This window comes from Orcinus orca, chromosome 7, assembly GCF_937001465.1.
Source record: "Orcinus orca chromosome 7, mOrcOrc1.1, whole genome shotgun sequence".
NCBI classification, from domain to species: domain Eukaryota; kingdom Metazoa; phylum Chordata; class Mammalia; order Artiodactyla; family Delphinidae; genus Orcinus; species Orcinus orca.
In genome coordinates this window covers 43025115-43037643 of record NC_064565.1, presented here as the reverse complement: position 1 = coordinate 43037643, position 12529 = coordinate 43025115, and the positions used below count along the sequence as shown (strand labels likewise).

The 12529-nt window shown below is 34.7% G+C and overlaps 1 protein-coding gene across 3 annotated transcripts in view; it reads right to left on the bottom strand.

The window, feature by feature from the left end:
- Positions 1-260: 260 nt before the first annotated feature.
- The window catches only part of ARL6IP6 (ADP ribosylation factor like GTPase 6 interacting protein 6), a 44822-nt gene continuing 32553 nt past the window's right edge, over positions 261-12529 (bottom strand). The window contains exons 4-5 of one of the 3 annotated variants that reach the window (XM_033400049.2): positions 4371-4415; positions 261-1664 (exon numbers count right to left, since the gene is read on the bottom strand). In XM_033400049.2, coding sequence (XP_033255940.1) covers positions 4397-4415 — 19 coding nt within the window. In that variant the 3' untranslated portion in view covers positions 261-1664; positions 4371-4396. The other 2 variants (XM_004276803.3, XM_033400050.2) reach the window with 2 other exon arrangements.

Below are 12529 nucleotides of genomic sequence, written 5' to 3'. Positions count from 1 at the left end.
GTGGAGAGAAAAGCCCTTTAGAGCCAAGGTTAGGGGGAAAGGAGGAGGTTGGGTGAGGAAGGCAGGAAGTGAAAATAGGTTCATATGACAACCGCTCTGGAAGGAATACTTAAGCCATGGGATTTGTGTATATGTATGTGTGTATATCTTACACCTCCCCCCATATTAATCTAAACACTTCAGATAATTTAAATTAGAGCAGCATTTGGCATTTCCAATAAAAGGTTTTTGAGTAGTAAAAAAATGTTAAGACTTTTAGAAACATTATTAAATCATTTACTCAGTAACAACAATCAGCAGATAACAGGAACACACTGCAGATACTCATTTCCCATTTGGCCTGAATAAGCAGTTTTGCTACACAATGCTATCCTAATGTAGGTTTTTCTGTGGCCAGGGAAAACAGTATTTAAAATAGTCCATCTTTCTAAAATTGAAGTGACTATTCTAAACAGGTATTTAGAAAGGAAGTGGGAACAATTAAGGCTTAATTACTATGAAAAAACAAAACAGCACAATTACAAAAGAACATTTAAATAGGAAAATAAGGAAACTATACATTAAAAAATTATACATGTACACACTGTATCAAAATACCTTTTCTATTTTGGTAACCAAATTTTGGAGATTAAAAACAAACTAGTTCAAGCATTTCTAAACATAAAAACTTCAGGTTTATATTTATTAAAAACAAGATAATATCAGTTTTGTTGAAGTAATCATATATACACCATGATAAATATTTGGAATTGTGAAAATGGAAATAGTGAATAGCTTTAAATTTCCTGAATATTTTCATGGCTTAAATAATTAAACTTTTTTGTTGTTTTTTTTAAAATAAGTTTACTTAGTTTTAAACTCAGGCCAGTGTGCTTTTCTTAAAAGACAAAATACTTATTAAAAACGGTAGGTATTAAGGTTTGCACGAGCTAAAAAATAACATTTACATTTGCCTAGATGTAACAATTTAAAAACATACAAATTCAAGATATAGTAGGAAAATATGTAAAAAACCACATAAAGAACCATAGCCCATTAAAAAATATAAATGCACCTTCTATATATCGAAAACTAAATATTCTGATTTAAAAGTAGCTTCTGTAAAATGTCAAAGTAGTAGGCATTGTTTGCTTTCCTAATATAATGAATAAATAAGAAATATTTCTATCTCAAACAGTACTATCAGTATTTCTTAGCAAAAATGTAGTATATACATATACATGAAAAGGCAGGCATTGATACAGGATGTTCTGCATCCAAGTTTTCGGGTTTGAGTTCCATTAAAATGTGTTCTACAACTTATAAGGACAATGCACACAAAAGTAAAAAGATGAGGTAAACGTCTTACACTTTTAAGCATTACTTGAAACTTAATACTTAGATATTCCCAATGCCTAGGCTCTAGAACGATGCTTAAAAAGTCCTCCATAATGATGATGATATGACACGTATCTGAAGCACATAACGAGCAGCAGGTTTCTTGGTCTTCTGAGTAGGCAATGATGTTCTTCCCTGTTATTACAAAGCAATCGTGACTAAGTTTTGTCAAGAATATTGCTTCAGTGTGGGTTTACATGAGGCACCAAGCTACAGTAAGAGCAGCTACAATGCCATTCAAAATTGCCATACTATAGCCCATGTGGAAAGAATGTCCAGTCAGTTTCCTAGGGGGAGAAAAAAACAAACGAAAAAAGGAAAATGTAATTTGGTATAACAAAAACACCATCAGTTTTTATCAAATATGCTTACAATCTGGAAACATGTTTCCCAAATATCTTTTATACATTAATATACAAGTTAAAGAAGAGTATTAGACATCTTCAGAATTAGTAATAGATCTGTCAAATATAAGTCTTGGTTATCAAATGTAATTTTTTCAATTTCATTACTTAGAGCAAAATGCTCAGTTTGATCCCTATAACTTCTTTACTGTGCCTCATAATCACATGCGTGTACCATCACCTAATTCTAAGGTACATATCTTGTTACATTACAAGCATGTTCTTTCATTTAAATTAGCATTGTGTTTCCCCACTCTCTTGTTCTCACTTGTAACTTAAAATACATATTATTTCAAGTATTTGTCCTGTTTGTACCATTTTTTTAGATTACATGAAGGAATTCTACTTTTTCTTTGAGCACTAAAAACAGCACTTGTCCATATGTGAGTCATAAATCAGATTATGTCTTTTATAGACATTTCAGTTCTCAATAGGTTACTTAAGTGGCTTTCAATGAGTTCCTAGGTGTCAGCAAAGACACTGTTTAATGGTTACTATGAGAGCCAAATAGCTCATGTGACATTTGTTCCCTCTATCAAGCAGCAATTTTACTTATTTTACTACATTTTCTTAACACTCCTTGCACTAATTGTATTGCAATAATACTCTTTGCTTATCCTAATAAGGATGAGACATACTAAAAAGAATAGAAGGTAGGGTCCAACTGGTGTCAGAGACAGAAAAGAATCTTCTCACGGGAGCAATCCAAATCAAGGACATATGAGGAGGTACACACCAGCAGTACTAAGAATGGAAAGTCCTAAGTAATAAGGGCCCTGGGCTGAGAGGGTTATCATTCTCCTTGTCCTCTTCTTTCCTAAGCACAGATCAAAGCCAGGGAAGTACTTAGATCAACATTAACATCCGAAGACACCTCATTATAATGATTTCCAGTCCAGTAAGATCAGTGGCAGAGAGTATAGAAGATACTCTCTTTGAAGAACAACCCCGTTGCATTCACCTGAGACTACAGAAGACCCTGACGTATCCTGATGGCCCCCTGTTTTGGTCCATGGGAGTTATTATTTACTCTCTCCACTCAATCTTACTCAACTGGGACTAGTTTAAGATGCTTCTCATGTGCCATTAAGGGCTAATCTACCTAGCTGTATTACCTACTGTACGGTAAAATAAAATAGATACACTAAATGCTTTGCTCCTTTTAAAAAAAGAATTCCTCCAAAAATTGATTAGGAAAAAGAAATCTAATCATAACTATCAGCATTATCATTCACTGTAAAAAAAAAAATACTACTGACCTGAGAACATTTAAATTCATACTAACAAAGTTAATCATGGAACAGAATTTCAGGAGTTAATTGTTCTCTTCTACTAGTTTGAGAACGTGCATTCCCACAAAAATAGAAGAATCTCTAAAGTACAGTTTACTGAACTTTAGGAAATTATAATAACTACAATGTTGATATAATTGAACTTTACTGAGATATACAAGTTCAAATGCTTAGTGACCGTCACAAACCAGGCACAACAAGGAAATCTAATGGCAATGAAGAAATACTCCAGAGCAGTGATTCTTAGTCTTTCTACCATCTCAAACACACCATACTCCCACGGGGAACGTTGTAGCCATTGTCACACATGTACTGCCAGGCAAGGGACTAAAAATCTGACAAATCGCTTGATTTAAAGCTCCTTTTCAAACACCCACCGTGATTTTTCTCCCGAGGAAGATACAGAGAACCCCTGGTAAGTCTTCCCTCCTATGCCTCTTGTGATCTTTGAAGTCCTGTAAAAAGCTGAAGGTATCTTGATTCCCCTTTGTCAAAGCCTTTCATTTATTTCTTGTAGAGGGCACATTTTGAATTGAAAAATTATGACTAAGTATGGTGCCTATTTTACTCAATCTCTCTTTATATATATGCATTTTACTTTTTAAAGTATACACACTAGGGCTTCCCTGGTGGCGCAGTGGTTGAGAGTCCGCCTGCTGATGCAGGGGACACGGGTTTGTGCCCCGGTCCGGAAAGATCCCACATGCCGTGGAGCGACTGGGCCCGTGAGCCATGGCCGCTGAGCCTGCGCGTCCGGAGCCTGTGCTCCGCAACGGGAGAGGCCACAACAGTGAGAAGCCCACGTACCGCAAAAAAAATAAAAAATAAAAAAAATAAAATATACACAGTAAAGTGCAAATGCTTAACATATATACAGATCAATGAATCTTTATTATGGTATACCCTCATGTACCTACCATCCAGATCAAATACAGAACATTTCTAGCACCAGAGAAAGCTCCTTTGTTCCTCTCCCCTGTCAATATCCACCTTCCCTCACTCAAACCCTCAGATAACTACCACACTGTCTGCTATCATGATGACTTGTTTCACCTGCTGTTGAAACTCCATTTACATGGCATCATGATGTATTCTTTTGTGTCTGCATTCTTTCTCTCAAGTAGTGTTTGTGAAATTCATCCATGGTGCTGTAGTAGCACTGGTGTGTTCTTCTGTATTACAGTTTAGTACTCCATTGTATAAAAATACCAAAATTTATTTATCCATTCTACTACTGGGAATTCAGGTTGTTTCCAATTTGGCGCTCCTATAAAGAGAGCTACTATGAACATGATACCTGTGGTGGGTGGTAAGCATCTGCACTCATTCCTCTTGGGAAGTCCTAGGAATGCAATTGCTGGGTTATAAGGTAGATGTATGATAAATGTGGCTTTAGTAGAAAGCATCAAACATTTCCCCCAAATAGTTGATTACTTTACACTTCTACCAACAACATATGAGAGTTTCAGTTGCTCCACAGTGTCACCAACATTTAGTATTGTCAGTCTTTTTTAATTTTAATAGACCTACAGATTTTGTTGTTGTGGTTTTAACAGTTATTTTTCTCATAACTAATGTATTTATTGCCCAATTATTATTTCATATATAAATGTGACTGAGAAAATAAATTCATGATGAAATTCTTTCCAAGTCATTCTCTCCTTATACCTAAAACATATTGTACAGATTAATTTCCCTAAAATACCCCTTTGCTCAAAATGCTTTTTTGTCAACTGGATATAAAATACAAGTGAGCAGAGCAAATAACAGAGTTAACAAGGTCAACTTTCCTTGATGTCAATTTTCAAAGATGTGGCAATGGACTAGCAAATGAGATACTGTGGTATAAAGGGAAAAGGACAAAACCAGGAGAAGTGAACTTATACACTTAAGATTTCATGGTTATCAAGTAAAGGACTGGATCAGATAAACTTAAGATCCCTTACAGTTTTAAATTTCTATGACTATTCAAGTAGCAAAGACAGAATAAGTAAAAACACTTGAATGAGATTATGTAGTTTTTTTCCTACCTATTAAAATTGGTTAATTCATCAACATTACCTGTGCTTAAACTGAAACAATGATGTAGGGAGTATAACTATCAATACATAAATATTTTAGTCCCAAAGAATCAATCCAGGAGACACACAAATATAATGAAAATTAATATATGACCTCACTTAACATACTAATCCAAAATTTTAAGACCTGACTATTCAGTTGACCATTTAAAAATAGGTAGAAAAATACACAGAGAACTCAATGACAAAACCAGAATGTTTTCCAAAGTAAATGTTAGGATTCTTAAATATGGATTTTATTATCCTGAGATAAAGTTCTAGTCCACTGCAGTACATTTCTGAAATCAATATGGAAATGGGAGATATTGCTCAATAAGAAAAAATTACTAGAGAAAACATGGTTACAAAGAAAGGCTCATTATAATAAAACTATTTCCATATCCTAAAAGATTAGTTATAAAAAGGTACTATTTTGTTTTGGTTCTAAAGAATTCCCTTCTAAGAATAAAGACTCCTACAAAAAAGTACTCATGTGGTTCCTATTAGTGGTTAAGAGTTCGAGCTCTGTAGCTAAACAGAGATGGTTTGAGGGCCAAGCTTTGCCACTTACAAGGGGTATGAAGCCAGAATTATTTGACCTCTGAGCCTCAATTTCCCAAAATGGAAATGAAAATAAAATCTACCCTTATAAAGTTTTTATGAGAATCAGGTGTCTGGCACATACCAAATGATCAATAAACGTTAGCCACTAACTAGTACAGAAAAGAAAGCTTCGCTACAGATGAGATTTTAAAAAATTCTTTTCATCTTCTACTTCAACTCTTCCTTCCTTCTAAGTAAAACACCTAAATCCAGACCCATCCCCAATCCAAAACAGAGAAAAAAACAATAACATACAAGCAGACTCAGGAGGTGGAGGGAAGAATGAGACTGAAGAATTATAGGTTTGTGTGCATTTCTGCTTGGTATTACCCTCTTCCTATGAGTTCTTAATCACTCCTCTCTTTATAATTCACTAGAGAACTCAGACTTCCACTATTTATATCTAGATTTTGTAGTCTGGAAATGTACTTTCTAGCAATATATTTATATTTAACAGAAACTTGTAAAGTGAATAAATCATCATATACCTTAATTATTTTCATTTATTCAGGAATGGAATACATTTCAAATTTAAGATTCAAATTAATTCAATGATTTTGGCAATTTAAGTGACTATGCTCTTACTTTTGAACCACAAATAAAAGCACTGAATAAGCCACTGTCAAAAGTTTCATATAAATTACCTTTGTTTATTTAAGAGAGAGACCAAACAGATTAGCAGCTTTTTTTTCATTTCATGTTGTTTATTGTTTTTACTCTAGCCTTGGTTTGGCTGACTCCAAACTGAATCTCTGTACTACATACTAGACTCCACGTTCTTGAAATCTTCATTCCTTACCATATTAATTCCTGTATTTCCTTTCCGTCACATATATTCCCACATTTCAGACATGTTTTTATGACAGAACTCCTGCAATTTAATACAGTAGCATCACTGCCAACTGATTTTGCTCTAAGCAGAAAGCTCTCTGCTTGTCAGAATAGGAAATTATATTAAAGTCCTACATTAAGAACCAGCTGGCTATTTGTTTCTGTGTCTGACTGACTCAGTAGGAGACAGGATGAACTAGCTGGTACTAATCTATTCCTTCTTCACACATCTGAGCTGCCTTTTATTTCTCATTCTATACCTAGCCAAGAAATCTCTAATTCCTAAAGAATTTTAAGCTGTGTGAGCTTGGTTGGAGTAACTATCAGTTCTTTATCTGGAGTCAAAAGTTCTTAAGCCAAACCCAAAATCTGAAAGAAAATACTAAACCTCACCATATTTCAATCACTTACCAAGCATTTTTTATGTTTCTTTCAGAAACACAAAATGATACAACAAATTACTTACAGAAATTGCTGGGGAACTGTGTGTATTCCAAATAACTTTACCAGTGTTATTTAAGAAATAAGGGTTAGAATTTCAAAGAGAAAGCTTTCTTCACTGAGGAAATGCTATATCTCTCATTTAGAAAAAAACATATATTACATTCACCCTTTATACTCTAAAGTTCTTTATTTTATAATTTTCTTAACTTTCTTTCCATTGTTTTACTTCACCAAAATTTACAGTATGAATTTCCTATATCAGGCATTATATATGGGAGACAGAGAAGTAAGCAAGAATCAATATTGTCCTCAAAGATGTGTCTAGTCACACAGTGTGCTAAGTAAAGTTCTGTAGACAGCATTACCTGGAAGACAAAAGAGCCATTCGATTTGTAGAAGGGGAGAGATTTTAAAGAAGAGTCAACACCTGAGCTAAAACTGAGTATGACTAATTTAGAGTTCTAAACAAATACAATATGTGCAGAAGCAACACACAATGGAGAATGCAGGAAATCGTTAATAGTTTGGTATGGTGAGAGTGAAAGACTTGGAAAGCTAACTTTCATTCCACAGGGTGTTTAAACATGGCTCTATTATTTACAGGACTACTTTAGCCTACCTGGAAATCTAATTCCCCATCTTTAAAATAAGGTTAATAATTCCTCTCTTTAGTGTTCCTGTGAAGACTAAATGAGTTACTATTAACAAGCACTTGTTGCAGTGCCTCCCATTTACTGAGCACACGATCATAAACACAATAAATGTCAACCATTATTTTTTATCCTTGACTGGCTGGAGTTACTGGGGGAGAAGGAAGAACTGAAGGTGATGCCAGGTTTCTCATTTGAGTTACTGGCTGGATGAAACACCGTTCACCATGATAGGGAACCCAAGAGAAGGTACAGGTCGGTGGGAAGTGGGAAATAATGAAGTCAATTTAAGATGTGCTAAACTGCAAATACCTGTGGGACACTGAAGTAAAAACTCCCAGTAAGCAACAGGAAATACAAATGAAAACCAAAAGGAAGATTCTCAGGACAGAGGCTCAAGACAGGCTAGACAGACTAAGAAATTTTTGGCCAGACTTCTGCTACTCAAAGTAGTAGCTTATGAAACAGGATTCCACAAGTGAGAAATAGTGATCAGAAAGCTGGACAGGAGGGAGTGATGCCAGAGAAATTAAGAAAGAAAGGCATTTCGAAAAGGAATGATAAACCGTTTCAAATAATGGCTTGAAAATGAAAGTTAAATTTTGTAATTAAGAGTTCTGCAGGCAATTCAAGGAGAAAAATTGTAGTGTAGGAGTGAACACACGACACATGTGGTAGCACCTACAGTCACTGTGAAACAGGGACTATCTCTTCTCTAGTCTTATAAGATATTTAGCTATGGAGAGATCTGGGCATGAGGATTTTTTTCTCTAACACAGGAGAAACTTGAATGTTTAAAAAATATCCTAACAAGAATATTGGATATAAAAGGAAAGGCTGAAGGTATATGAAAAGGGGAGGTGCGGTGGGAAGGGGGGGCAGTGGATCTACAACAAAGGAAGTAAAATTGGGAGAAGAACACTTTATTCTGAGATAAAAGGAATGGGTGGTATGATGAAAGTGGATGTAAATTTAAGTTCGTAATCATGAAAGGGGGAGGGAAGAAGCAGGAAGTACTCTCATGATGACCTTTCATGAAACTGGAAGTGAAGTCCACTGAAAACTAAAATGCAAAGTGAAGATTTGGAATAGCTACAGAAAAAAATGGGAAAGGGATGTAAGACAGACGGATGGATGATTGATAGTGCTAGCTAATACGATTCTAGTTCAGACTACAAAGGTTGTGAACTCTAGTTACTCAGATCTTACTTTGGATGATTCAGCTCTGCCTCTTGATCCATTTTATATGGAACATCACAGCCCTTGGCCTACTTTAGAATGGATTTGAGGTCTTCTGCTTTTACAACATTTCGTTAGTTCCAGGCTCTCTCCTACCTGACCTTTCTTTGACCTTTATAACTTTGCAATTTTACAGGGCAGGCACTTCATCCTTCCTTCTCTGTACAAGGCCTGGTAAAAGGAAGCTAGTTTTACTTATAGTTCCTAAGTCTATTTCTTAACCCTGAAAAATTCTTCCCATTCTTGGCAAGGAAGTAACTTGTAGACTCGCAATCTAAAAGAAGTGAGTAAAATTAATACAATGGGTTTATTTTATAACTCATTTACTTTGTTATAATTTTAAACATCCTCAAATTGTAAGCTTTCCTGTTCGTTCAAACAGCCTTTAGCCGACCTTTCATCACTACTTCATCATCATCATTTATTCATTAAAACTCAGATATTCAGGAAAAGTTATTATGTTCACCATTTAGGTGTGCAGTAATTATTATAAATTAGTATAAATTAGTGTAAAATGAGATTTTTAGAAATGTGTGTTACATCCTAACAACTATAAAACTAACCTGAACAAACAAGCCCACTCCATCTTACACTGAATATATATAAACATATATATACTTTTTAACCAAAAATTAGAAATTTTTTATAAGCAATATCTAATTTCAGAGTCGTCTCCTAAAGGAGGGCTTGGCAAGCTAAGGTACACCTATCCTGCCACCTATTTCTTTTTATTGGAACATAGTCTCACTCATTCCTTTAAGTATTGTCTTTGGCTGCTTTGGTGCTACAATGGCAGAGTTGAAGAGTTGTAACAGGGACCACATGGCCCACAAAGCCAAAAATACCACTTGGACCCTTACAGAAAAAGTTTGCCAAGTTTTGTCCTAAAGCCTTCCTCTTCAAAGTGTACTCCAGAGATCAGCAATATATTGGCATTGCCTGGGACTTTCTTAGAAATTCAGAATCTCAGACCACACGCCAGACATGCTGAATCAGAATCTTTCTTCAGCTAGAACTTCTGGTGATTCTAAGATCCTCAAAGTGAATACTACCACTATCTGGAAATATATAAATTAGCAAAGAGATTTCCCAGGAGATCATCACTTGAAAAATCTATCCCAATTGCTTTCTACATGAAAATTTCAAAAACTACTATAGTTTTAAACAAAAAAAATATATAAGTTGAACAAATACTTTAAAAACTTGTTTGTTTCATTGTATCATCATGTTCCCATACAGATTTTGACTTCTTTAAAATGTTATATGACAGATAACTCAAATAAGAAATCAGGTAAGACTATGCAGGAATTAAAAAAAAAAAAATTCCCCCATTTGTCCCTCTCTTCTTTTTGTATATATTTACCTTGCTAGGACAGTTGGCTACACATTGGATGTATTGTATAAGTGTGTATGCATATATACATTTGTATTTCTTTCTTTTTTTTTTTAATACATTTGTATTTCAAAGTAACCTGTCAGGATAAAATACAGCAAAATATTTTTTTAGAATCAAGTACCAGAGAATAAGACTAAAACTATCATGTTAGCTAGTTTACCAGATTTTAAGGTATAGTTATATTTGGGTGGAGTGATGTATTTCAAATGCATATACCACACAAACCATATACACACATACATATGTGTGTGTGTATATATATATATATATATACACACACACAGTCATAAGGTTTTAGTAATCAAGACTACAAATATAGAATTATTTTAAAAATATGTGTGATATGATTATACTATTATAAAAACAGAAATATTTGCATGTGTATAGATTTTTTAAAAATCTGAGGTATAATTCCCAGTCTGTTAACACTAGTTAGTTCAGAGTTATTTGAAATCAGATTTTGCAGCCTTTAACCTTCTGAGTTATATAATTCTGTGATGCATGTATTAATTCTGTAATCATTAAAAAAAAACCAGTAAGGGGAAATTTTAAATCAGTCACTGTCCTAGCAAATAAATTTCTCAATTATTATTTAAAATAGAAAATGCTATTAAAATATAAAGTCGTGGGCTTCCCTGGTGGTGCAGTGGTTGAGAGTCCACCTGCCGATGCAGGGGACACGGGTTCGTGCCCCGGTCCGGGAAGATACCACATGCCGCGGAGCAGCTAGGCCCGTGGGCCACGACCGCTGAGCCTGCGCGTCCGGAGCCTGTGCTCCGCAACGGGAGAGGCCACAACAGTGAAAGGCCCGCGTACCGCAAAAAAAATATATATATATATATATAGATATATATATAAAGTTGTGAGAAAAATGACTACTGGCTTCAAGGTTTCATGATAAATCTGAGGTAAAGACTATCTGGAGAAACATATACTTAGAAGATGTAAAAAGTGAGGAAAAAAGTATAAAATGTATATACACTTAATGTTGAGCTATAATGTATCATTCTTAATACCTAGAAACTGATGTTGAACATTTTAAGCATTTACTCCATTGCCTCATTAGCCCTGTAATTAGGCTAATGATGTGCATTATGAATAAGTATCAGTTATAAAGTAGCCACCATTTTAATGGAGCAAGTTGATTTATCAATCTACACAATATGTTATAATGGAATTCAAAATTTCAGCTTTAAGGATTATCTCATTTTTATTTTGTTTTCCCCATATATTCCTTTATTATCCTTTTAATGTCCATGGGATCTGTAGTGATGTCCCCTCTTTAATTTTTTTTTTTTAATTTTTATTGGAGTATAGTTGCTTTACAATATAAAGTGTGTTAGTTTCTACTGTACAGCAAAGTGAATCAGCAATACGTATACATATATCCCTTCTCTTTTGATTTCCTTCCCATTTAGGTCACCACAGAGCACTGAGTAGAGTTCCCTGTTCTATACAGTAGGTTCTCATTAGTTATCTATCTTATACATAGTATCAATAGTGTTTATATGTCAATCCCAATCTCCCAATTCATCCTAACCCCCCTTTCCCCCTTGGTATCCATACGTTTGTTCTCTACATCTGTGTCTCTATTTCTGCTTTGTAAATAAGATTGTCTATACCAGTTTTTTCAGATTCCATATATATGTGTTAATATATGATATTTGTTTTTCTCTTTCTGACTTACTTCACTCTGTATGACAGTCTCTAGGTCCATTCATGTCTCTACAAATGACCCAATTTCATTCCTTTTTATGGCTGAGTAATATTCCATTGTATATATGTACCACATCTTCTTCTTCCATTCGTCTGCTGATGGACATTTAGGTTGTTTCTATGTCCTGGCTATTATACATAGTGCTGCAATTAAGAATGGGGTGCATGTGTCTTTTTGAATTCTGGTTTTCTCTGGGTATATCCCAGTAGTGGGATTGCTGGGTCATATGGCAGTTCTATTTTTAGTTTTTAAAGGAACCTCCATACTGTTCTCCATAGTGACTGTATCAATTTACATTCCCACCAACAATGCATGAAGGGTTTCCTCATTTTTAAAAGGCTTTCTTTACCTTAGCACTAAGTTTCCTAGCTATACTGCCAACGTCTCTGGTCCTACTTCTGCTTCTCAAGCATAAGGTTAGTCTTTATGATCTCTTTAATCCCTTCTGGATCTCAATTCTGCAATAATTATGCCTCCATATATACACTAAAGTCCTTCATCTAGAATTTTACCGAC